The sequence below is a fragment of the Selaginella moellendorffii genome, unplaced genomic scaffold (genome assembly GCF_000143415.4).
Source record: "Selaginella moellendorffii unplaced genomic scaffold, v1.0 SELMOscaffold_25, whole genome shotgun sequence".
NCBI lineage: Eukaryota > Viridiplantae > Streptophyta > Lycopodiopsida > Selaginellales > Selaginellaceae > Selaginella > Selaginella moellendorffii.
In genome coordinates, this window is record NW_003314286.1 from 1,351,255 (window position 1) to 1,378,126 (window position 26,872).

At 45.8% G+C, this 26,872-nt stretch overlaps 6 protein-coding genes across 7 annotated transcripts; 3 read left to right on the top strand and 3 right to left on the bottom strand.

The window, feature by feature from the left end:
* Positions 1–11,665: 11,665 nt before the first annotated feature.
* On the bottom strand, positions 11,666–13,602 carry LOC112347937 (AAA-ATPase At4g30250-like). The gene has a single exon (XM_024679714.1). The coding sequence runs from the start codon at positions 13,214–13,216 to the stop codon at positions 11,768–11,770; it is 1,449 nt and encodes a 482-aa protein (XP_024535482.1). The 5' UTR covers positions 13,217–13,602; the 3' UTR covers positions 11,666–11,767.
* Positions 13,603–13,758: 156 nt separating this feature from the next.
* LOC9636748 (copper-transporting ATPase PAA2, chloroplastic) lies at positions 13,759–17,318 on the top strand. Its single transcript, XM_002974574.2, has 16 exons — positions 13,759–14,413; positions 14,475–14,552; positions 14,609–14,706; positions 14,762–14,815; positions 14,864–14,950; positions 15,008–15,145; positions 15,206–15,316; positions 15,367–15,545; positions 15,598–15,703; positions 15,755–15,821; positions 15,871–15,950; positions 16,000–16,457; positions 16,513–16,687; positions 16,744–16,875; positions 16,931–17,081; positions 17,139–17,318. Exons 1-16 carry the CDS (start codon positions 13,795–13,797, stop codon positions 17,216–17,218), a joined length of 2,613 nt encoding a protein of 870 aa, XP_002974620.2. The 5' UTR covers positions 13,759–13,794; the 3' UTR covers positions 17,219–17,318.
* On the bottom strand, positions 17,249–18,342 carry LOC9636749 (chlorophyllase-2, chloroplastic). Its single transcript, XM_002974780.2, has 2 exons — positions 18,035–18,342; positions 17,249–17,982 (listed from the first exon to the last, which is right to left on the bottom strand). Exons 1-2 carry the CDS (start codon positions 18,263–18,265, stop codon positions 17,272–17,274), a joined length of 942 nt encoding a protein of 313 aa, XP_002974826.2. The 5' UTR covers positions 18,266–18,342; the 3' UTR covers positions 17,249–17,271.
* Positions 18,343–18,416: 74 nt separating this feature from the next.
* On the top strand, positions 18,417–21,402 carry LOC9637394 (serine/threonine-protein kinase PCRK1). Its single transcript, XM_002974575.2, has 5 exons — positions 18,417–18,846; positions 18,925–19,185; positions 19,239–19,361; positions 19,412–20,788; positions 20,842–21,402. The coding sequence occupies exons 1-5, from the start codon at positions 18,505–18,507 to the stop codon at positions 20,863–20,865; spliced, it is 2,127 nt and encodes a 708-aa protein (XP_002974621.2). The 5' UTR covers positions 18,417–18,504; the 3' UTR covers positions 20,866–21,402.
* On the bottom strand, positions 20,950–22,441 carry LOC9636750 (7-deoxyloganetin glucosyltransferase). Its single transcript, XM_002974781.2, has 3 exons — positions 21,831–22,441; positions 21,041–21,771; positions 20,950–20,958 (listed from the first exon to the last, which is right to left on the bottom strand). The coding sequence occupies exons 1-3, from the start codon at positions 22,327–22,329 to the stop codon at positions 20,950–20,952; spliced, it is 1,239 nt and encodes a 412-aa protein (XP_002974827.2). The 5' UTR covers positions 22,330–22,441.
* Positions 22,442–22,584: 143 nt separating this feature from the next.
* Positions 22,585–25,213, top strand: LOC9637395 (nicotinate phosphoribosyltransferase 2). Of its 2 annotated transcripts, none has more exons than XM_002974576.2 (14): positions 22,585–22,904; positions 22,965–23,112; positions 23,161–23,280; positions 23,348–23,482; positions 23,533–23,594; positions 23,663–23,738; positions 23,793–23,894; positions 23,942–24,058; positions 24,108–24,166; positions 24,244–24,418; positions 24,471–24,704; positions 24,756–24,864; positions 24,916–25,028; positions 25,086–25,213. In XM_002974576.2, exons 1-14 carry the CDS (start codon positions 22,750–22,752, stop codon positions 25,161–25,163), a joined length of 1,683 nt encoding a protein of 560 aa, XP_002974622.1. In that variant the 5' UTR covers positions 22,585–22,749; the 3' UTR covers positions 25,164–25,213. The 2 variants fall into 2 exon arrangements, with proteins under 2 accessions (XP_002974622.1, XP_024535196.1); XM_024679428.1 differs by having other exon boundaries at positions 22,587–22,904; positions 22,960–23,112.
* Positions 25,214–26,872: the final 1,659 nt, after the last annotated feature.

Here is a 26,872-nt window from a genome sequence, read left to right on the forward strand (position 1 = left end):
CAGGATTCAGCATTCAATCCAGTATAGGTCTGCAAAGGAATGGTCGTGCTTGTCAGACCCAGTAATAAAAAACAAATGATATGGGTGGGGCGCTGCATCACTGATGCAGAGGAGGACGCGGAAACTAACTCCTTCAATGTAACTGTGGAGTGGTTCAAGCCAAGTTCCAGATATACAAAGGATTGCCTAGAAAAGAGATGGGTGCTGAATCCAAGGGATCCTAGCATGAGCATATCGGTGGATAATGTTGTGCATGGTTGGATGTGGAAGCAGAGTGCCACCATCACCTTGCCAGACCATGCAAGAGATGCAGCAAGAGCATTCATAACACGGGTTCAAGGTGAGATTCATTAATATTTCTTTACTAAGTTTCTAATGTATTTTATTTCAAGGTGAACAATCCGAATCTGAATCAGAGGAGGCGTGATGGCATGTGGCCCTTTACACTAGTATATCTTAATACCAGTCTGAGAAATAGAATGGCATGTGCCCTCAGGCCTTTTACTAAATCACCTTTGAAAGAAATGCAAGCCTCTATGTTGTAAAAAAAAGGTACTAGAGAAATTCCTTAATAATATGAATGTTATTTAGTTTCATGAAAATACACTAAGGGTCAAATGAGTTAAATGACTTCTCCAGACTAGCAATGCCTCTTGCTACACCTTCACAATTAGATTCGTTAGAAAAAGATAACATTGAATAATATCTAAATGTTCTCACCATTAAGTTATATGTCTGGCTAATAGGAATGACGTTCATCTTGGAAAGCTCACCACACGCTCAATGAACAAACAAATAGTGTGTGCGCGCATGCCATCGCTCTTCTTTAGCTTCAGATTCGGCTTGTTCACCTTGACAATGAGATTTATTATACAACCAGATGGACTCAGTCTGGACACAAAGTCACCGCGCTAGTCACCATGCCCCAGATATGTCTAGCCCCTGGACAAAAAACATATAATTTCACGTCATTTTCAAATACTTGAAAATTTGTACCTAGTCCCATTTTACTGAATAAATCCCACTTTAACGAAATAGAGCTTAATGGAAGAAAGATGAAAAAGTATGAGATAAGTGGGAGAAGCCTCAAAGTCACACTTAACATAATTGCATTCTAACCAAGGATGAAGTTAAATTTTGACTCAACACCATCTATAACAATTGAAATTCAAACTTGAGATCATCTATATACACAATTAAGTCTACCTCATCCTATGCACATGCATATGCATGGCTATTGTTATAAAGAATAAAGACTAGCTCTGCCATATGACACAATTATAAACAATATATAGTAACAGGCCGAGTAATAGAAAATGAACTTGAGCTTATATCAATAAATATAAAGAGAATAATAAGAAATATTGTACTATAAAAACACATAGAAGTTAACATTGGATGAATTAATGCTGAGTGAACCCCTTAATAGTATTCTTGAAAGAAGGATGGAGGGGTCATTGATTTATTTGCAAAAGGACCCTTATGTAACTCATTATTGAAAGAATCTTTATATCAAAACCTTCCACCATAGCAACACTAACATTGTTAAAAGGAGTTTACTGCTTTGCTATGAAGATGAACAAAAAGAAGAAAAGTAAAAGAAAAAAAATTAAAAAATTACAAGAAAAGTGAGATATGTAAACTCCTAGAATTTGAGTTTTCCAAAAGGTCATCCAACTAAGTACTACTCAAAAGGAACCATATTTTATAGAGCACTCAACTTCCATAAATCCAGAATGACACATATTAGGCCCATAAATTAAAGTGAGGGATCCCACTTGAAAAATGAAAAATTGAACACTCTAAACCATGCAACACAACTATAAGTATGCAAGACACAACTGTACAGGTACAATTTGAACATAGACCTGTAGACGTTGCCAACTTCTTGTTTTATTCTGCTAGCATCTTATGTCAACACCATTAGCTTGTCTTTTTAGCCAACCTAACTATGATCTTCAATCTAATCCAAGTTATGAGATTGATCAATGGCCCATGCCATTATATTCAAGATCATCCTCATTATCTCATACCTGTGAGACACAAAATCCTTAGGCCCCAAAGTGGAGCCGAAAGGGTGCCATGTGGTAGTGGCCGAAGCGAAAGCCAAACAAGCGTAACACACTTGAACTAAAAGCTCCGACTTGAAAAGGTCGAGAGTGGGAGTGGAACTCCCAACAAAGTTCTTGAGGAACAAGCACGAGGCGAGCCATGAGTGAGTCTCTAGAGAAGGGGACACAAGAGGACCAAAACATAACACGTGGAAGTGTCTAAGATGGAGTCCAAGGTGGACCTGAGATGGACCCAAGATGGACCTGAGATTGAGTCCGAGATGGACCCGAGATGGAGTCTGAGATGGAGTCCGAGATGGACCTGAGATAGAGTCTGAGATGGACCCGAGATGGAGTCCGAGATGGAGTCCGAGATGGACCCGAGATGGAGTCCGAGATGGACCCGAGATGGAGTCCAAGATGGAGTTTGAGATGGACCCGAGATGGAGTTCGAGATAGAGTTCGAAGTCAAGACCGAGACCAAAACCAAGACCGAGACCAAGACCGGGACTGAGACTGAGACCGAGCCTGAGCCCAAGTCCAAGGCCGAGTCTGAGTCCAAGTCCAAGTCTGAGTCTGAGTCCGAGTCCGAGTTCGAGTCTGAGAGGGTGAAAGCCCAAAGCGTTCGTCTCCCAGACCCTAGGGGGTTTGGTGAGCTCCAAAAGTATAGTAAGGGGGAGGACTCCAGTGGAGCTAATTTGGCCCAGGAAGGCTGTGCTCAGGTGTTGGGTGACGGGATAACCACTGGGAAGTCCAAGACTAAAGTGCATACGGACCAACAAACGGGGTAGCTTGGTGAAGTGTTCAAGAGCCAGCTCTAGTTCCCCTGGGAGATTGACTGGCCGATGCTCCCAGTCCAAGTGTGAGTGGCACTACCTACTTGGATACTTGGCATGGCTCAATGGAACCTCGCTCTAAGCCCATGGCTAGAGCACCTAAAGGCGGAAGGTGGGGAGAATACCCATGAGGCCCGTATAAGGCCACGGTGTTCTGAAATATTGTCCTAAAGTCCCAGACTGTGGAAAGGAAGAAGAGTAGTCCTCTAGAGTAGAGACCAAGGATACAGTTGTGTGGCAAGGAAGTCCCAAAGGACCATGGGACTTAGTGGTCGAGCCTGTGGGCCTCGATCCAGTGGCAGTGTTGGCAAACACGGCCATGGGCAGAAAGGGACTTGGTGGGGACCGAAAAAGGGATATTAAGGAAGGCTATTCCCCATATCTGTGGGCATCTTAAAGATGCTAAGGAGTGGATCTGGGATGATCACTCATAGATGGATGGCCTAGTCTTGGAGAGACGGGATTGCAATGCAAGTGGTGTTAGACCATCGATGTGACCAAGGTGAATGAGTGTGGCCTAGCGTAACAGGCTCATATGTTGGTGGTACCTTGGGGTGTCGGTCATGGGATTGGACACGTGGAACACTTGGACCAAGTGCAAAGGTTGAGTGGCCTGGATGCCATTCTCAGGGCTAGCAAGCCCCAAGTCCTGAATAGGACTTATGGAGGTTGTGAATGAAACTCCTCCAAATGGTTGGAGGTGCGGTTAAGTGACTAAAGTAGAATGGAAAATTTTGTCATTTACAATACCTAGTATACTGGCATAACATAAAGCTGGAGAGATATATCTTGTGTGGCCAGTAAATCAAGACACCTTCTCCCAGCATTGCAGCTACTGACACCTATGTGGAGCTACTGCCACAAAATTTCTTCTTCTTAATTGTCACATTGAAAAAGCAAGAAAAAGGAAAATTATGCTTAGTGTTAATGCTTAACATACTTTCTTGGTCTTGATCTTGGAAGTTCTAGAATAATTCTAGTGATGGTCAACTAGAAGTAGAAGCATCAGACTATGATACAACAGCCATATAAGTGCCAATTCCAAATGATTGTGGGCAACCCTAAACTCTATGTGGCATGAGCCTAACACCAATATCATCTTTCATCATCACTGGAAAAAGCTAAGAGTAAGTAGATTTCTTTTGTCCTAAGTGCAATATGATTGTCTCAAATTCCTAAACCAATGCGTGTCTTGTCAAGAATCCCCCAATTCATACCACATTCCTGAATCTCGCTGGATTTCTGACCTGCAGACCACATTCCTGATTCTCGAGACACTTCCCTATTCCTGACTATCGAGACTTTTCCCTATTCTTGACTCTCTGATTTCCTGTACGATTCCTGAGTCTTGAGCCACATTTCTGATGATGATGTGGCACCTCCTCAACCTCATCTATATTTAGGCTGTCCTCGATCCAAGAGTGGTGGAGCTTCATCAACCTATAGTATATATAGGTTAACTTTGTTCCATTTCTCCACAATCTAAATCAACACCAGTCCAAGGCCTTTTCTTTGTTTCTATTAGCTTTTCTCTTTGTCTTTTACATTTTCCAGTCTTGATCTTGTTGGGGGTCTTGATAGTTTGATTCAAATTGTGTTTTTTCATTTTTTTTTCCTTTAGCTCGTATTGATTGTTTGACTGCCTTTTCCTTTTTTCCCCCTTTTTCTTTCTTTCTGCCGATGGAGTTTCCAAGCCATCTTGATTTCTTTGCCGAAGTCCTTGCAAAAATCTAGTTTGAGAATATCGAGCTGAAGGTGACCCTTCTTCGCATGCAGCAGGAGCTTGCTTCACTTTCGGCTCAAGGATCCAGCAAAGTTCTTAAACCGAAGGTGAGATCCTGGTGAAATTTTCAGGCAAGCGTTCGGAGCTTCGCGGATTCCTGAACCAAATAGAGCTGATCTTTGCACTTCAACATTGGTGGTACCCCACTCCCGAGTCTCAAATCGGCGCGATTGGGATGTTGGTGGAAGGTGCAGCTTTGTCATGGTTTTCTCCTCTTCTGGAGAAGAGCATGAAAAAGGTCGTGGTTCTAGAGCTGATGGATCTTCAATTGTTCAAAGAGAAGCTCGAAGCATGTTTTGGCGAGACAGATCGGGTTCGGGCTGCTACCACAAAGATGAGACGTCTCTCTTAGGGTCTCGTCCTGCCTCGATTCACGCTGCAGAGTTCCAACTCCTTGCCTTGGACACTTAGTGGGATGAGTGAGCCCTAATTGACCAATTTCGTTTCGGCCTCAACAACAGTGTCAAGGATTTGTTGCTCACCATGGAGGATCCCAAGGACCTATTGGATGCCATCAACAAAGCTGTTCGATGTGACAATTGTCTCTTTGAGCGTCGTCAGGAAAGTCGCCGCGCCACTGTTTTTCCGTCCCAGACTCAAGAATCCCAGCTTGAGTCTTCGGGGCATACTCTTGAACCTACTGCTCTGGTCCCGATGGATATTTCTAGTACTCCCCGACTCATCAAAGGGAAGTTGAGTCCTGCTGAGAAGCAACATCGAATATCTCATAATCTTTGCCTCTACTGTGCTGATCCTAATCACAAAGTAGCTATGTGTCCCAAGAAGCCTCCCCGACTGCTCAAGTTCACTCTGCCTCAAAATCCACCTTTGTTGCAGTCGGGAAACGACCCTGTCCAAACAGAGTAGGAGCTGTCTGTTTGGACTCCCCAAATAAAAATCACTTTTCTTCTTTATCAAGCTCCTCACCACCTTTCATCAAAGCCACCACCAATACCCGCAACTTCCGCATCCTATGTCTCCTTTCTTTCACCGGACAATTAGGACTCAAGGCTCTGGCGCTACTGGACTCAGGTGCAACTTCTTGCTTCATAGACACGGACTTTGCTGCCCGACATCACGTTCCTCTTTCTTTTACCATACGGGATCTGAGGGTTGAAGGCATCGGTGGGCATTTTGTGTCTTCATCTTCTGGACTTAGGGAAACGTTGCCCGTTCGAGTACACATCGGGTCCACCATCACCGATATCGCCTTCAACATCATCAACAGTAAGTCCTCCTCTGTGGTGTTTAGTCTTCCTTGGTTCCAACTACATCAGCCTAAGATCTATTGGAAGGAATTACAGCTCATCTCTCCCACATCACCATCTCCCATGGCTTCCCATGCTATTCATCGAGTCCGAATCAGGAAAAGTTCCCTAAACTCTACCGCAAATTCATTGATCACTACTCTGACATTGTCCTTCCTCTCACGCATCTCACTCACAAGGATGTTCCCTTCTCTTGGTCTGCTGCTGCCTAGCAGGCTTTCAACACACTCAAGGCGGCCTTCAGTTCTGCTCCCATCTTGATCCACGATGATCCCTCACAACCTTTCTTCATCGAGGCTGACGCCTCCGACTTTGCCATCGGTGCTGTGCTATCTTAACTCGAAGCAGATCACGAACTTTATCCGATTGCTTTCCATTCTCGGAAATTCCAGCCTACAGAGATCAATTACGAAATCCACGACAAGGAGCTCCTTGCCATCGTGGATTTCTTTGGAGAGTGGCACCGTTTCTTGGAGGGGGCGGGCCATCAAACAACAGTCTGGACGGATCACAAAAATCTTGAGTACTTTGCCACTTCCCGAGTTTTGAGTCGACGTCAAGCAAGGTGGGCACAATTCCTGAGTCGGTTTGACTTTGTTATCAAATACAAACCTGGAAAGCTTCAAGGCCTTCTTGATGCTCTTTCAAGGCGCTCCTATCTTAGTCTCAGGCCTGGTAATCCTGCCTTCGATCAACAAGATCAAGTTATCCTTGGTCCTGATTGGCTTCAAGTTATGGCAATTTCCCTGGCCCCTCAGGACTCCTCCTTGATGGATGCGATCAGAAACAATCTTCAATCCGATGACCTCGCCAGCGACATTTTCCCCCATCTTCAGGCTGGACACCCAATGACTCCCGACTGCCAGCGATTTGACGAATTCGAGTTCTTAGATGGCTTGTTGTACTGTGGGGAGCAGCTTTACGTTCCTGAAGGTGATGCTTGAAGGTTGGTCCTGATGGCGTGCCACGATAGCCCGACTGTTGGTCACTTCGGCATCGCAAAGACCTATGAGCTGGTTGCACGGGACTTTTGGTGGCCTCACATGAATGATTACATCAAAACTTTTGTTACCTCCTGTGACACTTGCACCCGAAATAAAGTACCTCGCCACCTTCCTTAATGTTTGCTTCGTTCCCTCCCGGTCCCTTCAGGTCCTTAGGAATCCATCTCCATGGATTTCTTGAGTGATCTTCCGAGTTCTGGAGGCTTCAACAGCATTTTAGTCGTGGTGGATCGCTTCACAAAGATGGTGCACTTCCTGCCGTGTACCAAGGAGTTTTCGAGCGAAGACATGGCAAAACTGGTATTCAGGGAAATTTTCCGACTTCATGGGATTCCTGCAGATGTGGTTTCGGATCGGGGACCTCAGTTCATCTCTCATTTCTGGCAACGGTTTTTGCAGCTGCTTGGAGTGAAGGCCAACCTCTCTTCGGCGTATCATCCTCAAACTGATAGACAATCCGAGCAAACAATTCAGACATTAGAACAATTCTTGAGGTGCTTCATCAACTATCATCAGGATGACTGGTTTGATATCCTTCCCCTTGCTGAGTTCTTCTATAACAACTCTGTTCACTCCTCTCTTCGAGTTTCCCCCTTCTTTGCAAACTTTGGCCGAAATCCCCGATTCAATCTCTCACTTCCTTCTCCATCCAAATCCTCTCATTCAAATCCCCGCTCTGAGACATTTGTCTCCAACCTCCAGGAAATCCACAACTCCATCTCCTTCCACCTCCATCGTGCTCAGGAATCTCACAAAACATTTGCCAATGCCCATTGTCAGGATTGTCCCCCTTACAATATTGGGGATAAAGTCTGGCTCCTCAGGTGAAATATCTCCACCACCAGGCTATGTCCCAAACTTAATTTCAAACATCTCGGTCCTTTCCCTATCATTACTATCATTAATCCTGTTACTTATCGCCTTGCACTTCCCTCCTCCTATCAAATTCACCCCATTTTTCACTCCTCTCTCCTTGAGCCTTATATTCCCAGTCCTATTCCAAATCGGGTCATTCCTCCGCCTCCACCAGTGCAGCTCGAGGATGGGTTTGAGTATGAGGTTCAGGACATCCTTGATTCCAAGATCTCACGGTCTAAACTCTACTATCTGGTCGACTGGAAGGGCTATGGACCTGAAGAACGCACTTAGGAACCTGCGGACAACCTAATTCATTCTCCTGACCTTGTTCAGAACTTCCACCACTGCTATCCTTGTTGTCCCAGTTCTCATTCTTTTTCTCCATCTCCCGTCCCTCGCTGCCCATCTCCTCCTCCTCTTCGTTCTTATTCACGCCCTCGTTCCACTTGTTCTTGAGGAGGGGGTGCTATCAGGAATCCCCCAATTCATACCACATTCCTGAATCTTGCTGGATTCCTGACCTGCAGACCACATTCTTGATTCTCGAGACACTTCCCTATTCCTGACTATCGAGACTTTTCCCTATTCTTGACTCTCTAATTTCCTGTACGATTCCTGAGTCTTGAGCCACATTTCTGATGATGATGTGGTGCCTCCTCAACCTCATCTATATTTAGGCTGTCCTCGATCCAAGAGTGGTGGAGCTTCATCAACCTATAGTATATATAGGTTAACTTTGTTCCATTTCTCCACAATCTAAATCAACACCAGTCCAAGGCCTCTTCTTTGTTTCTATTAGCTTTTCTCTTTGTCTTTTGCATTTTCCAGTCTTGATCTTGTTGGGGGTCTTGACATGTCTCTCTAATCCATGGCTTTCACCCACAATGAGTTTCTTCTCTTCTAGCTAGCATGCCTGTTATTGATTGGCCATCCAAACATCAATGTGATTTTTCCTACAACCATGGATACCAAGCCTCTCCCTGGCCTGAGATCAATCTCCCCTTTTTATTGCTTTATATATATAGAATATAGATTAGAATACTAAGATTTTAAGAAAACTAATACTTAACTCAGAAAAAAGTAAAATATGAATTGCTAAGAATAAATACTTTTTATAGATATTAGATGCAAAGTATAAGAAAAGGATATGAATATATATATTTTATATTTATATTTATATATATATATATATATATAAAATGTGTTTATAAATAAATATGTAACACTAAAATTTAAGAACATTAATATTACTCAGAGCCAGAGAAATGGCTCCTGGGTGTGCTGGAGGGTTTTGGAGTGGAATTGGTTCCACTAGATGATGCCTTGGCCATCGATGGTGCCATTGTTTCCTGGAAAAATCAAGTGTTTTTCAATTGATCACTAATTGTTTATAGATACCCGATTGCAAGATCGGTGATCCTCAGCCCATGACGCAAGCTCGTGTATCTCTTCCCTGGAAGCTCTCTTCCTCACCCATACAATGGCAAGGGATCAAGCACAAGCCAATCTTAAGGGTCCTAGTTAAGAAATCCAGGAAAAAATCATTTTTTATTTTCCATGCTAGAACTCTTCTCTTACCTTGGAGGTGAGGATTGTGGCATCCTGTTGTAAGAAGAAAATCATGTGGCTCATGAGATTGAAACATCTGGTGAGCCGATTGTCATGCCTCCTAGCTCGCCAAAGTTGCCAATGTGATCAATTGCCTTCTGGAACACCTTGGTGTTGAGTGTGACATTGCTCACTCCCCTACATTTCAAAGGAGTCACGAACATGATTAGAATGCCTATTTCAAACTATCACTATGAGTGTTTCCTAGAGAAAAAAGAAGAAAAGAAAATGAATTCCTCAAAGACTATCTAAAGCAAAAGAAAAAGGCATCAAAAACCAGTATGTATGCATCCCAGGCAATTATAAGCAATTCTTATGCTGCAAGTATTAGAGCTTTAAGTGAGAACTTATAATGGCAGCACTTTGCCTTGAATTTTCACTTGCTTTCTTCTTAATAGTTATACTCGATCTGGAAGACACTCTCAACCAATTCAAGGAAACCATAAGAGTTACCTCATGTTGCATTTGTGGAAGCTCAAGGCTTCCTCTTCAAAGCCATGTAGGGCTGATTAGCCGCTCCATCATCTTCCTCCTCCATTCTTGAAAAACCTCCACAAGCAAGAACTAGATTTGAGTAGGAGTGGATAAACACACTAGCTGTGTCGTTGTTGTGATAGATCAGCCCAGAAACAGACTTTCTTGGAAGTTGGTGTATGATCTCTCAGATGCTTCCAAAAGTAAAAAACACACACCTCCAAGAGCTTATTTTCGAAGGAGAAGGCCTACCATCTCCATGCAGCATCGAATTTTGCAAGTTGGGACTGTTTTTTGGAACATGTCTGCCTGGTGTTCCATGGGGAGATGGGAAGTATGCTGTCATAAAGACCTGGATAAGTTACTTGAAGGTTCCAGCATGAAGAAAGCATAAGCTGAAAGAAAGATCTTACCTCAATTGCCTGTGTGTGTGAGGTAAGTACCAGATGATTGGAATAGCTTTGAGATTTGAGCATCATGGTTTTGTTGCAGTATTTCTCCTACAGAAGGAAAAACCAGAAAAAAAAAAAAAAAAACTGTTCAAGTTCAGAGCATAAGAAAGTGAATGGGATTCTCAGGAGCAAAGACACCACAAAGTGTTGCAAAAATCAAATCAGGAAAAGAGCAAGAAAAGATGCTAAGAGGGGCTTCTTCTTTACTTCGCAATGAAGAAAGAAAGTAAAATGGAAGATATTAGAAGAAAGCACTAACAAATCAATTAGATCTTGCCTCATTAAACAAATGCTTTTGTGTCAACGACACTGCCATCTCCCACAAGCACATGGGACACAACTCCAAGGACAGCCAAGACTACAATAGTGGTAGCAAGAGTGAGGACAACATTAAAAACTCAGTAGTGTTCACCATCAACACTGAGGATGCTAGAGCTCAAGCTCACACTAGAGCCACACCTCACAAGCCACATGAAGGATTCAAGCTCCATCACCTCAACATTTCTACTGCTGGTGTTGTAGAAGGAAGTGATTGAGAAAAGGCTGCCATTGCAGTGGAGAAAGCTATACCTTCCACCACTGCCAAACTTATAACATTGTACAATATGTAAAAATATGGAAAAATACCATTTAAATTCTGTCAAAGTGATGTTCATGTCTTCTTTCCCAAGGTTTAGGCAGCTTTTAGGTTGAGATAATTTGCTCCAATTGGGAATAGGTATCATGCTTCCATTTTGTGGAATAAAAAACATCTCACCAAAAGTTTTTCATTTGTTATCCAGCAGGAAAAGAAAAACAAATGCAAACTAAACAATCACATAACACAATGATTAGTATGGTGCATTGCATTAGTTTTACCACTATATTTACCCTTGCTAACTGTGCAGCTTTTGTTGGGCATCTTCTTCTTAAATGCTTCAACTCTTGGTGTTTTTTCTTCCTGTTTTTGTTTTTTCCTGATTTGATTTTTGCGATACTTTGTGGTGTCTTTGCTCCTGAGAATTCCATTGAAAGTTTTCACTTTCTTATGCTTTGAACTTAACAGTTTTATTTTCTTTTCTAGTTTTTCCTTTTGCAAGAGAAATTCTGGCAATGAAACCATGATCAAATCTCAAAGCTATTCCAATCATTTGGTACTTGCCTCACACACACAAGCAGTTGAGGCAAGATCTTTCTTTCACGCTTTCTTCCCGCTGAAACTTTCAACTTATCCAAGTCTCTATGACATAAAACTCTTGGCCAATGTATTTGTCTTTTGGCTCAGATTCAAAGTTTTTTGAAAACTTCACCTTGCCAACCCACCAGCTTTTTGCTGGGCAATTTCTAGGAAGTACAATAAGGGTTGTGGTGGTAGTTTATTGGCATTCTTCTTGAATTTGAGCTGGTGGTCTAGAAATAGTACTCTACCACATAACCGGTTCGATTGCAATGTTTCAGATATTTTGATCAGTTTTACCGTCCCCCTCCTCTTCTTCATCTTTCTTTGCAGCCTGATCCTGGAGAGCCTCAATCACCTTCTCTAGAGCCCCTCTCGAGTTCCCCCTGTTCTGGATCAACACCTCTGCGATATCAGCAGGAGTGATCTCAACCTTGGCGATCAGCTCCTCGATCTCTCCAAACTCCTTCTCAAACTCGCCCTTCTGCGAGATCTCAAGGTGAGTCCAGGCCAGCACCTTGAACGCTTCAAATCCACAGTAGCCCATCAAAATGTGAAGGTCCATCCTGCCCGACCGCAGCAGTGCGGGATCCAGATCTTCCTTGTGATTTGTTGTAAAGATGATGATCCTCTCGCTCCCGCTACAAGACCACAGCCCATCGATGAAATTCAGTAGCCCCGAGAGTGTGACCCTGGTGCTCTCTTCCTCTTTCATACCTTTCTTCCCTGGCAACGCTCCATCTTTCTCCTTGGGCTCTTCACTGGTTTCTTCCTCCGGCGCTGGCTTTCCCCTCTTCTTGAGCTCCAGCGAGCAGTCAATGTCCTCGATCACGATAATCGCCTTGTTGGAAATCCCCATGAGCAGCTTCCTCAAGTCGGCATTGCTCTTCACCTCCGTTAGCTCCATATCATAGACATCGTACTGCGTGTAGTTCGCTATGGCAGCGATGAGTGACGACTTCCCAGTCCCCGGAGGCCCGTACAAGAGATACCCGCGCTTCCAAGCTCTGCCAACTCTCTCAAAGAAATCCTTACCAGCCATGAAGGAATCCAGGTCCTGGACGATCTTGTTCTTGAGCTCGGGATCCAGCGCCAGGCTCGAGAACGTCGAGGCATGCTTGAAAGGCACCGATCTCCACGGCTTCTTCCTGTAACCCCAGTCGTCCGAGTTTGCTATGTTGGTGTAGAGCTGCCGGTCTTGGTTCTGGCGCTTCAAGCTCTCTCCGAGCTTGATCACTTCCCTCATGTACTCGGGCAAGAGTGTATACTTGTGCCTCCTGTGAACTTGGACAACGTACTCTCGCTGTGTTCCTCCACTTCGATCAAAATAGCTGAAACCTCCACGGTTGGAGGGCTCGGTGACGTTGAAGACCCAGGAGAATGTGACGCCTTTGAACTTGTCCTCCACTCGCTCGCCCCTGGTGAGGTTGCAATTCGGCTTGCTGGCGTTCTTCACTCGCGTGTACTGGATCCTGTTTGCCGAGCTCTTGGTGTTGGTGTCGGTGAGGTGAGCAACGTAGAGGTCGACCAGGTCGTAGATCTCGTTGGTGTTGTTGCGGACGTACTCTGGGATTGAGAGCTCTGTCTCCCACCATAGCCAAGTTACAAACCTCTTGAGCTTGAGCTCCAGAAGGAACCAGACGTGGGGCGGAACTATCTGGTTGAGGATCATGATGAAGCCCATGAGCGAACCGAGATGGGAGAAATACCCCCCTGCCATTGCCATCTTGCTCGTTTGCTGCTGCTGTTGCGAGAGTGGGAGAACACTGACCTTGCTGCGTCACTCTTGTTGTCGTGTAGATGAAGCCAGCTCCCGCGTATTTTCTTGTAGAGAAATCTTCGTCAATCTATACTCACAATGCGGTCAAAGGACTGTGTCAGTCTGCAGTCAGCGATAACTTTAACTTCTACATGTCACCTGTTCCGTCCAAGATGCACACTAAATGAACAGCCCGAGTGATGGTCGTAGGGAAGTTCCAGTCTCTCGAGTCCCTCACCATTTTAATAAAATAGAAAAATTATTTATTTATTATGGGCTTTTATCATGAATGTAATAATTGTTTCAATTATAGTATAAATAATACTATGATTATAATAAATATAGAATCTAAGTTTAACTAAACACAGGTCACATTGTTTGGAACCTCAGCTCAACCTAAGATCGTTCACCACACGATGGGTTGAATTCCACACGAGTTTCTCGTTTCATGTATTTGTATAATTTATTGGTGGTAGATTTCAACCACACGAGTTTCTCGTGGCCAGCGTTCGATTTTAGTCGGAAGGACTGACCCATTGGAGCCCATGGAGAGGGCTGTGGTGTTAGGGTTTAGTGCCTCCAAGCTCTGGGGTCCTCGATCGCCTCTCCTACGCCATGGCGCTGTGGTACTCCGGAGCCGCCGCACTTGCCCGCGCATTGGACGATGGCAATCGGCTGCGATTCCAGGCAAGTTCACGATTATCCGCAATGCATCGGTCACAAGCGTCAGAGAAGCGGCAAATCTGCAAGAGGCGTCGCCGGAGGCGGCATTCGTGCTGCTAGATGTTGAAGGAATGATGTGTGGCGGCTGTGTTGCGCGCGTCCGGGGCCAGCTGATGCAGGATTATCGAGTGGAGTCCGCGGCCGTGAATTTGCTCACGGAGACGGCAGCGGTGAAATTGCGGCCGGGTTGTGGGAAGCAGGTTGGATCAGAGCTGGCGGATCTTCTGACGGGTTCTGGATTTCCTGCGAGCCTGAGGTCCGGGAAGGGGCAAGATGACAATGCAGGCAGAAAAATCGAAGAACTCTCGAAGAAGAGGAAGGAAAGCTTGAGGAAGAGTACACAGAAGGTGGCATTTGCTTGGACATTGGTGGCTCTTTGCTGCGGAACTCATGCCACTCATCTTCTCCACTTCTATCCATTTATCCACGATTTTATGCACAGTACGTTGTTTTTCCTTCTCTTTCTCACGTTGCAATGACTGAAGTTGTGTTTTTGTGGTAGGCCCTGTGATGGAAGTCGCTCATGATCCATTGTTTAAATGTGTTGTGGCATTGACAACCTTGCTGGGACCAGCCCGAGGTAATCTTTGCTCCTCATTTTTAGTATTTACATTGTTTTCGGATGCTGCTTATCAGATTTGGTCGTGGATGGTGGCAAAGCCTTTCTGAAAAGGGCCCCAAACATGAATACCTTGGTAGGATTTGGTGCATGGGCTGCATTCTCAATAAGCGCGGTACAAGAAACAAAGTGTGCGGTTACTAGTACTAATTTATCGCGATACATTGCAGATGTCTCTAACAATTCCCGAGCTGAACTGGGGAGCACCTTTCTTCGATGAACCGGTAAGCTTATAGATCAGTCCGTAAACGAAGTTAAATTCTGGTACTCAGGTAATGCTACTTGGGTTCGTTTTGCTGGGACGTTCTTTGGAGGAACGTGCACGCATTCAGGCATCCAGCGATATGCAGAGACTCCTGGTAAGAATTCTGGGTTTCGACCTCTTATTCAAGTCATAATATTTTTCGTTTGTGTAGTCTTTGATTCCCGCGAAATCAAGACTACAAGTTTCTGAACAGGCCAATGACGAGAATTTGACAGTGGACGTTGCGACCGAACAAGTTCGTGCAGGAGATCGAGTGCTTGTATTACCAGGAGAAGTGATTCCTATTGATGTATGTTTCTGTGGTCGTTGTTTTTGCCACTGACTTATTCTCCTCGTTGAGCGCATGCAGGGAACAGTTGTGATCGGAAGGAGTTCCGTCGACGAATCCACAGTTACGGGCGAACCTATGCTAATGACTAAAACAGTCGGAGACACCGTCTCGGCTGGAACAGTAAATTGGGTAAACCAAAAATTGCTACTGGTTTTTATGTTTTTCAAACAGTTTTCTAGGATGGACCAATACAAGTAACTGCTACATGCACTGGGGCTTCGTCCTCCATTTCTAGCATAATAAAAATGGTGGAAGAAGCACAAGGTCGAGAAGCTCCTGTTCAAAGACTTGCCGATACTATTGCCGGACCTTTTGCGTTTGCGATTATGGCTTTGTCTGCATCAACCTTTTCCTTCTGGTATGATATCATAAACGCCATTCTTTGATCCAATTTTGTTATATGCTTATAGGTATTTTCTGGGAACGCATATTTTCCCGGATGTATTACTGAACGATGCGGCCGGTCCCGAGGGAAATTCCTTGCTTTTAAGTCTGAAACTTGCAATAGATGTTTTGGTAAGCATTTGCGTTATACGAGGAAGTAACCAAGGATTGATAAATATGCAGGTTGTAGCATGTCCTTGTGCTCTTGGTTTGGCTACTCCAACAGCTGTGCTTGTGGGAACATCTCTAGGTACTTAAGCCGTAGCTTCTTTACTTCGTGACCTTATCACACAATACAGGAGCAAAGCAAGGACTCTTGCTGCGTGGTGGAGACGTTCTGGAACGTCTGGCATCTGTAAATGCCGTCGTTTTTGATAAGGTGCACTTTCGTTGGAAGAAATATATCACTGTTTTTTTTTTCAGCGCAGACGGGAACTCTTACGCAAGGCCATCCCAATGTATCAACAGTGATGTCTGGAAGCAATGATTTTGACAAAGATCGAATACTTCAACTGGCTGCTACTGTGGAAGAACACTCAGTTCATCCGATTGCATCAGCTATAGTTGAGCAAGCAAACACACAAAAGCTGGAGATGCTAGTGTCGGAAGGACAGCTGACGGAGCCCGGCTATGGAGCACTAGCAAGAATCGATGGAAAGGTCGTGGCCGTTGGTCAGCCTCGCTGGGTGCAAGAATGCTGCCTTAAGCTCGACAGCATGGAAAGCACCGACGAGGGTGAGAGTAAGCTGGGAAATCTCCTGGCCGACAGACAGAGCATGGAGCAGTCTTCGACCACGGTTTACGTTGGGGTCGAAGGAGTTGGAATCGTTGGAGCGATAGCTCTCAGCGATACTCTCCGTGCCGATTCGAAAGTCACAGTTTCCAGGTACTTCGATAATGTTTTACGTGATCTCTTTAATCTGACTTGAAGCGTCTGACAGGTTACGAGACATGAAAATTCGAACTTTGATTCTCTCCGGCGACAGGAAAGAGGCAGTGGCAAGTATAGGAAGGACTCTTGGCATAGAAGGCGATTCTTTGTTTGCGCAGCTCCGACCTTCAGATAAGTCCAAGTTCATTGCGAAGCTACGAGATGGAGGCTCCATAGTCGCGATGGTACGTTACAAGAGAATTATTTCGTTTTCTTTTTCGCTAACGCAAAACAAACACAGATCGGAGATGGCATTAATGATGCGCCTGCTCTAGCCAGCGCGGACGTTGGCATCGCCTTGAAACTCCAGAACAAGATCGACGCCGCCTCGGATGCAGCCTCCGTCATATTGCTCGGCAATCGCTTGTCGCAAGTACGTATTCTTCAGTGTGAAGACTCCACTCCTGACTTGGTGATGATCTATCAAGGTCCTGGACGCTTTAAGCTTGAGCAAGGCGACCATGAGCAAAGTGTACCAAAATCTAGGATGTGCTCTTGCGTATAATCTTATCGCAGTGCCTGTCGCCGCTGGAGTCTTGCTTCCCGGATATGACTTTGCACTATCGCCGTCAGCAGCAGGTTTGTTGGCATTGAAATTTCCTTTGTGGCTGAGACGAACGATGCTGTTCTTCGCAGGTGGTATGATGGCACTGAGCTCGATCTTTGTGGTCTCGAACTCTTTGCTACTGCGGCTTCATCGCCCTCCTAAACACTGACTGTAGTAGTACCCGAGCGGATCACCACTGTACGTATGTGTGTCTATAACTTCCTATATCTTGTGGATCTCTCCATTCCACTCGGGCGGATCCAACTTCACAGGGGCAGTGTTAGTGTCGTGAAGAAGTTCTTCAAATCTATTGCCACCACCACCAGCAGTGCTTCTAAAAACTGCCTGGAGGAACGCGACTATGGCGCCGGCGGTGAAGATCCTCATGGGCTTCCGGGCCTTTCCATTCTTCCCGACGAGAGAGGTCAGCCCACCTTTCAATCCCGAGGTGGCGTCGTCGAGGAAATCGAAATGCCCGTGCTCCGGAGCCGAGAGGAGGAACGCTGGCGCGCAGCAGTCTCGAAAGAATGCCAGGGGGCCGACTCCTCGCGGCGCGCAAGCCGGGAAGAGGAAATTCTTCTTCTCGCCACCATAGCCCGCGGCGATGATCAATACGGGGCAATTCGGCTGGAGCGAATCCTTGCGGTATCTCAGCACTGGCGGATTCGTCTGGCTCGCGCTGGATGTCCCATCGACCGGATCGAGCGCGATGAGAGCGGAGACGCGGCTCGGCAGTGAGCGCTTGGAGAATCCCAAGGCGAGAGAGAAGGCGACTTTACCCCCGCGGCTGTGGCCAGCGATGGCGAGCTTCGTTGCGTCGGCTCTCACTCCATCCGCCGGTAGAAATCTGTGAAGATTTCCCGGAACCCAGCTGATAATTGCCGCCGCGTCTTCGATCTCTGGACTGGCATCGGGCCCGGCAAAGCGATACATCTGATGAGAGAAGACTTTCGCGATAAGATTTCCAGAGCGATCGATCGTGTACCTGTGGCGCGACGACGATGAATCCGTGGGACGCAATGTGACGCATTAGCTGGCGGTAGAAGAGATTGCTGAGGCAGAAGCCATGGAAGAGGATCAGGACTGGAAAGCCGTCGGCTGGCGCCGGATTGGAAGGCGCTGCTACCAGCAATGGCTTCGGCGGCGGGCATTCTTCTCCTTTCTCCCCGATCGTCACGCTAAGAACCCTAGACGCGCCATCTTCGAACACATCCATTGTCTCTCTCTCCCTCTCTCCCACTCTCCTCTTTCTCCTATATGGCGCTTTTGCCACGTGTTTCTATGACACGTAGATATCCAGTCACGCACACGTGTAGGTATGACAGGTGGCAGTCCGAGAAGAAAGCGCGTGAAATAGGTAAGGGCATTGGCGGGCGATTCTAGGGCAGGAACAGTAGAATTGAAGTGGTCTCTAGCTGGAATGCGGGCGAGGTAGGCGCTGTGGATCGGCCAAAGATGGGATGCTTCCAGGTCCACCAGAGCGATGGCGAGAGGCGCAAGCGGAAGCGCCGGCGGATCCTCTGGTGGTCGTTTAGCTTCGTGTTTTCGAGGAATTCTGGCAGGTCGTCTTCGTCTGGCGGCTCCAGCGACTCCTCCGGGGAGCTCAACTGCCAAAGGCTCCAGGAACTAAGGCAGTTCACGCTGGCGGAGCTCAAGAGCGCAACCAGGAATTTCTCCGCTGCCGAGAAGCTGGGAGAAGGCGGGTTTGGATGTGTGTTTAGGGGCCATATCAAGTCCAAGAAGACGGACGAGAGGATCGACGTTGCTGTGAAGCAGCTCAACGTAAAGGGTCAACAGGTATGTCGTAGTTCCCTCTTTGTTTCGTTTGTGTTTCAGAAGATCTCTTCTAAGTTTGCGAGAGGTTTTGTTTTGCAGGGCCAGAAGGAATGGCTCAACGAAGTCACGTACTTGAGAATGGTTGATCATCCAAACTTGGTGAAGCTCCTTGGATATTGTCTCGAGCACGATGATAGAGGACCGCAGTGTCTTCTCGTGTACGAGCTCATGCCGAACAAGAGCCTGGATGATCATATATTCCAGAGCCGAAGACCCGTGATTCCATGGGGCCAGAGGCTACAAATTGCTCTAGGGACAGCGAGAGGCTTGGCCTACTTGCACGAAGAGATGAAACCGCCTGTAAGCTATGCTCTGAGTTTCATTGCATCCCCTCTCATTCGTGGCCGTTTCAGATTATTTACAGGGATCTAAAGTCCGCCAACATTCTTTTGGACAACGAGTTTAGACCGAAGCTTTCGGATTTCGGATTAGCTCGAGATGGGCCTGTCATGGGAAATACGCACGTTACGACCGCGGTATGCTGAAACGGTTCAAAGTTTTTCCAATTAAAGCCTGTTTTTCGCAGGTGGTGGGGACTGCGGGCTATGCTGCTCCGGAGTATGTTCAGACCGGGCATATCAATGCCAAGAGTGATGTTTGGACTTTTGGGATGGTCCTTCTTGAGCTCTTGACAGGGCGAAGAGCCCTCGACATGAACAGACCCCGCAGCGAGAGAAGCCTGGCCGACTGGGTGAAACCATACTCCAGCGACAGCAAAAAGTTTCGAAAGATAATTGATCCTCGTCTCAAGACCAACTTTTCCTCGAACGAAGCGAGGACTTTGCTGTGGGTCGCTCAGAAGTGCATCGCGAAAAATCCCAAGTTAAGGCCGAAAATGAGTGAGGTCGTCAAACAACTTGAGGGAATATTGGTAGTAACAGCGCCAGTCGAGAAGCCGGCTGAGGTTCCCGAAGGAGCGAAAAGCAGAAACCAGTCTATCGCATCAATGGCAGACATCATTGAGACGGATGCAAGTCGAACGGACCTTTCAGGGGAGTATAATTTGGCCGAGGTGGCAAGAATCTCTTCGGTTGGCACTAGCAAATCTATGGAAAGTGGTACCGGATCAGGAGCACTTGATGGCTCGTCTAAAGAGGTTAGTGGAGTTCAAGAAGGCACAGAAATTTGTTCCAATGAGAAAACGCAGAACGAAAATGCGGTAGCTTTGGGTCGGGCTGATGGTGATTCGGCTACAGGATTTGATACTACTAACGCTGAAGTTCGCGGTCCGCCTAATCAAGCCGCAGTGGATCATGTTGCTGTCGTGGACGAGAGTGACACGAAAGAAAATCAGGAACCGGACAAAGAACGACGTGATCCAGAAACGGACATCTCAAGCGTTGAAGCTGCAAGCTCTGGAAAAGATGTAGCAGTGGATGACGTTAAAGTGGACGGCAGTGAGAAACACGAGGCTTTCAGATGCTACATCCCGGTCGAAACGACCTTAGGCGAAGACGCTGATGTCGCCGTGGCGCCAAGATTGAAACTTGATAGCACCGAGGCTACCAGCGACGAGGATGTAACAGAATCCAACCAAGAAGATCGTCCGGTGGAGGAAACCGAACACCATGTTCCAGAACACAATACTACAGATGCTAGAAAAAGTTGCCAGGAAGCACCTGAAGATAACCATGCTCCAGAACACAATACTGCAGAAGCCGAGGATAGTAAAAGCCGCCATGAGGAAGCAACAGAAGATAACCATGCTCCAGAACACAATACTACAGAAGCTGAGGATAGTAAAAGCCGCTATGAGGAAGCAACTGAAGATCAGCATGCCACGGTGGATAAAAGTGACGACGATCTAAGTTCAACTCGGTTAGCCGAAAACAATGCTCCAGGAGACGTAGAGACTGCAAAATCTCCGAGAGACGAGGCTTTAGGCGAGGTGCCCTCGCTACAGGTACGGCGTATATATTGAGCTGTCGAAAGCTTTTTACAAGCTGTCATTGGCAGGAGTCCCAACAGCGACAGAGCTGAGTTCTTCCAGCATCGCCAGTAAATTTCTATCAGCGTCCTCGACGGCCTTGGCAGTGGCAGCCTTCAGCTGCTCCACTTTCGTCCTTATCTCCTCTGCTCGACGTGACTTCCCGTCCATGACGAGCTTAATCACTCGCGCAATCTCCTCCCGGGGTACCGAGTCAGTGTTCTTCACCGGAAGCTCGGCACCAATCTTCCACTCGTCAACCATGAGCCTGCAGTTGGTGTTCTGCTCCCCGGCCCAAGGCCACCCCAGCATCGGGACTCCGCTCGAGATGCTCTCCAGCATCGAGTTCCAGCCGCAGTGAGTCAGGAATCCGCCGGTGGAAGGGTGCTTGAGAACTTGAAGCTGCGGTGCCCAGGATATCACTCGTCCGCGATCGCCAACACTCCGGCAAAAGGCGGTGAAAGACTCGTCGTCCAGGCCGCCTATGACGAGCTGGGGCCTCACCACCCAGAGGAAAGGAACGTCGCGGCAACTGTCGAGAGCTCCCGCGAGCTCCCAGAACTGCGCCTGGGTGAGAACCGCGATGCTGCCAAAGGAGATGTAGAGGACCGAGCTCTTGGGCTTGGTGCTCAGCCAGGCGAGGCAGTCGGCGTCCTCGGCCCGGAGCGCGGTGTCGGTGTTACTCTCACTGGTTCTGGTTTTAGCGTCTCCGGAGGAAGAGAGAGGACCGACTGGCAAAAACTTCTCACCGAGTTGTGCTCTCATGAAATCAAAGGGTTGGCTTTCCAGCGGGTAGAACGAGTTTACGAGCACCCAGGCCGCTCTACGTATGCTCGGGCTCCTCGTTTGCGCGCGTTCGATCCAGAGCTCGTCTGTGTACTTCTGAAGATACGCTGGAAGGTCGCTCTTGAGAATCGGAGGGAGGCCGCCAATGTAATCGATCAAGCAGTCCGGCTGATCTAGAGCGCGGAAAAAGAAAAGAGAGAGCTTTCTCAAGAGAGCAAGCAAGCTTGCATACCTTGTGCGAAAACGTGCTTTCTCGCTGAGAGCTCCGGGATATGGAACTCGATGCTGGCCCAGGAAGCGTTGCCCGACAAAAACGCGACGCGGGGGACGCCGAGCTCGTCCGCGACGTGCTGCGTCGCCGGGAGGAAGTAGTCGGAGAGAATGCAGCGCACGGGGGTGGCTTGGATGGCCGCCAGCGACTTGAGAAGGCGGGGGAGGAGCTTCTCGAGGGTGTCCGCGAAGAGGCCGTTGTTGGCCGCGCAGTAGGCGTCGTAGCCGCTGGGGATGTTCCAGGGGAAGGGGACGGAGGCGAGGCGGATGTGGAGGCCGTGGTCGGGGGCGGACCAGCGCAGCGCCATCTGCTCGTGGATGCTGTCGACGTTGACGAAGGTGATGGCAACTTGGCGGGGGCGGCAGGCGGCGATCCTCTTGCAGAGGTGCATCAGCGCGGAGATGTGGCTCTGCGCAGGGAATGGCACCGCCAGGATGTGGAGGAGCTGCTCGCTTTCCATTGAGATCGCCGCGGCGAGAGAGAGAGAGAGAGAGAGAGCCTTCTAGAACACGAGAGAGCAAACGAACGTTTTGGACTCCCTCCACGCAAAGTATTTTTCTTCTTTTGATGAATGGGTGATAGGATCGCTAGCATCGCACGGAAAGGAACGAATGACGCGAGAGTTTGTCGTCTTTGTCTCGAAATCGAGGACATATAGATCTCGTACCGACACGGATTTGCGGTGAACAGAAAGAGATCAAATCACCCTTAAACCTCAGGAACCCTAAACCCGCGACTGCCAAGTGGCGGAATCCAGGCGCTCGTATTATTAGGGCTTTGGCTTTTTCGTTCTTTTCTCCTACGTGAGTGAGGGGTCGATTTGGAGCGGAATCTTGCGATCGATCGCGCGCGCTAGGGTTTTCTGGGCACGGATTTCGCGATGAATGGGCCAGCTGCTGATGGATTGAGCGAGCGGGAGAGGCGGACCATCCCGGCGCCGACGAATCCCATGGTTACTCCTCTCTTGACTGATATGTATCAGCTTACAATGGCCTATGCCTATTGGAAAGCGGGCAAGCACCTCGATGTGGCAGTGTAAGTGTTCCTCTCCAAATTTTCCTCTTCCCTTTGGAGTAACATGACATAATAGGCCAGGTTTGATTTGTTCCACCGCAAGACTCCCTTTGGCGGTGAATTCACCGTGTTTGCGGGCCTCGACGAGTGCATTCGATTCGTCTCGTCGTTTAAGTTCCAGGACTACCACATTGATTATCTTCGCAGCGTCATGCCTTCGAACGCTGAGGTATGCCTTATTCTTTATGGAAACAAATAGCACAAACCAGAAATTCAGGAGGAGTTTTTCGAGTGTTTGAAGAAGCTGGACTGCTCCGACGTAGTAATTCACGCGATACCCGAAGGCTCGGTCGTGTTTCCTCGAGTCCCGCTTATGAGAATCGAAGGTCCGCTGTGGGTAAGTCAATGTTGCCAGCTTTTTCTCTTTCTTCTCTGAGAAATAAGAGAGATTTTTCCATGACCAGGTGGCCCAAATGCTAGAGACAACGTTTCTCACTCTCGTGAACTATGCTTCGTTAGTGGCGACCAATGCTGCAAGGCATAGATTAGTGTCTGGAAGCTCAAAGATGCTCCTTGAATTTGGTCTGCGGCGTGCTCAAGTAAGGAAAGCCGTCAGTTTCATATGAACAAGTGGCTTAAAAACTTGCAGGGGCCGGACGGAGGCATAAGCGCTTCGAAGTACTGTTATCTGGGTGGTTTTGATGCGACAAGGTTCACTTTTTTCGTTTTTTTTTTTTTTTTTTTTTTTGTAACTCTTACAAATTCACGGTTTCTTGCAGCAATCTCGAGGCTGGGCGACTTTTTAACATACCAGTTCGTGGAACTCATTCGCATGCTTTCGTGAGCTCTTATATGGTCAGTGAGTTTTACTGTTGTATAGAAACCCCTTCGCTGATTTGTTTTGTGCAGAGTTTGGACGAGATTGTAGGCAGGAGCCTCGTCTTTGCAGATAAAAAGAAAGTATGCGAGGATTTTGTTGGCATGGTACAACACTCGCTCAGCAAACTACAGGTACATGTATTGGCTTTTGTGGTTGATGTTGATGTAGTTGTCTGTAGGGGATTGAAGCTCTAAGAGCAGTTTTTTCGGAAACGAATCAGAGCGAGCTTGCAGCATTCTCATCATATGCACTGGCATTTCCCACGGAGTTTTTGGCCCTCGTAGATACGTATGATGTAAGTGGAGCCTACCTTTGTTCTCGTTATCTTTACATCGCAAGTGTAGGTGATGAGAAGTGGTATTCCAAACTTCTGTGCGGTGGCAGTGGCTCTTCATAATCTTGGGTACTGTCTCTTGTTATCGTGTCTGTTCTTTTTCTTGATTCTCTTTTCTTTTCTTTCTCTTTTTGTAATTTTTAAAGCTATAAGCCGCGTGGTATCCGCTTAGATTCTGGTGACTTGTCGTACTTCTCTATCCAGGCAAGAAAGTTTTTTTGCACTGTTGAGAACGAACTTGGGGTGCCAAGCTTCGGAAAGATGACAATTATTGCAAGCAATGACATAAACGAAGACACTTTGGACGCTTTAAATAAGCAGGTTTGCCACTTCCCTCGTCATTTTGTCTCTTTTGAACTGAAACTGGACGCAGGGACATGAAATCGATGCGTTTGGCATTGGAACTCATTTAGTAACATGTTACATGCAACCAGCGTTGGGGTGTGTCTACAAGCTTGTTGAAGTGAATTCCCATCCTCGCATCAAGATATCTGAAGACGTAAGCAAGGTAACAATACCATGCAAGAAGCAGTGCTACAGGATTTATGGCAAAGAAGGCTACGCGCTGGTGGACTTGATGACCGGCGAAAGCGAAGCGCCTCCCAAGGTATTATAGCTCTGTTTTTCTTACTGTTTGGTTTCTCACAGAGCTCTGTAGATGGGTGAGCGTATACTCTGCCGGCATCCCTTCAATGAGTCGAAAAGGGCTTATGTAAATCCACAACGAGTAGAATCGTTGTATAATTGCTATTGGGCCGGAAATTCAGGTAAGTCGTTCGTAGTAGACTTGATATGTTTAGTCCGTGTTTCCTTTCCAGGACTAACACAGGAGCCATTACCATCGTTGGAAGAGTCAAGGCAGCGTTGCCAAAAGCAGCTGGCTGCAATGCGTCCTGACCACATGCGTGGTCTCAATCCCACGCCTTATAAGGTACTTATTTGCCTTCTATACTTGTAGCACTGCTAAACGCTATGATTTATTGTTTAGGTGAGTGTGAGTGGAAAGCTGTATGATTTTATTCATTTTCTTTGGTTGAATGAGGCCCCTGTGGGGGAGTTACTGTAGAGGAAAATATCATTATTCAGTCTAATTTGAAATAATTTGTAGTCCAATTACAATGTAGTGTAAGATTATGTATATTACATGAGCACCGGAGGCTTGATTGAGGACAACAATAGAGACAATTTCATATTTCACTTTTAACATCTTGGTTTGCTTAGAGAATATAGTTAGATTATCTAAGTATACTCTAGCATATTCTTTAATCTAACCGTTGTGATCTTTTTGCTATTAACCATTTTGTGTAAATTACATTATAATCTAGCAAGTCAAGCATTAAACATGGAATAAAATGCAAAAAAAATGTCACTATAATTACATTTTTCTCTAGCAATGATATAGGAAGATATATTAAAACTTTCAAAAAATCACATTTGGTTCATATAAAAACATTTTAACTTTTATTTTTGTATTTTAATACTTTCCCTTACTTCATTCCAAACTTATAACTAGTTAGTGTGTTTGAGATTATATTTTATATAGGCTTAAAATGTGTATAAAGATTTTATTTTGCAAGTGAGAATCTAAAATAATGAAAAAAAGCCTATTTCTGGAATTTTAAATCTAAATTTAAAAACTTGCTCATGATGCAATTATAGATGGTAGTATGTGGCAACAGACTGAGCAATAAAAGATAAACTCGAATCTATATCAACCAATATAGAAAGAATTAAAAAAAAAAAAAAAAAAAAAAAAAAAACCTCTTGTTATAAAAATAAACTTGAAAAATAAATATTAGATAAACTAGTGTTAAATGAACCCCTTGATAGTACTCCTGAAAGGGTCACTAATTTATTTAAACAAAGACCCTTTACTACTTGTATGATTTTTCATTTCTTAGAAGAATCTTTATGTCAAAACTTTCTATTGCAATAGCACCAATAAGTCATTGTTAACACAAAGACCACCACCCAAGAAATGGAGAATGTTAATCCAAAAATATCAAGAACACTTATATATGTGGCCAACTTTATCACATACCGAACACCAAATATTATAGCCACAACCATATCCTCATCTTAGCCTTTAAACATAAGTAACAGCAGCTTTATTGAAATATGTCTATCTCCCACCAATAGTGGAGCTGAAATACATGCAATAACAAGTGGAACAAATGATATCTTATAACATTGTGTAAGTTGAAGAATATTGTCAAGGGTGGCAGAAGAAAGTACATGCATTAGTCCTACAAAATTTTGATGAAGTGTTGGCCACAACAGTCCTAATTTGGTATAAATGAATTTATATTATAGTTTTTCTTTACCAATTTATTAGTTTACCTTGTTTGGCCTTAATTAAGTTCCTTTGTTAAGGTTCTCGCCTTGTACCAATTATTACTTTGTCCTACTTGGATTTAATCTTGGATTCAATTACTCACTACACAAATAATGAGGTGTTAACCTCCATTTACAAATTCCAAACTCTCTCTCCCCCTAAGTTAAATTAAATTTAAGGTTTGGCTACACTTCTTGCATTCATAAGTAGCCAAGCATATCAAACTTTTAAATTTCTAACATCCCTTGATACAACAAAACTTTGATTATAAAACCTTTTAAATTCCAAACCTTAAATACATTTTATACTTCAGAACCTTAAGGGAAAACATTGTGGCTTAATGGCTTGATATGGGTACCTTTTACTCTCCCACCTTTATCCCAAAGGGAAAGCTTAAACTTTTAGAAAGGAGCAAGGATTAATAGGCTATATAATACTTA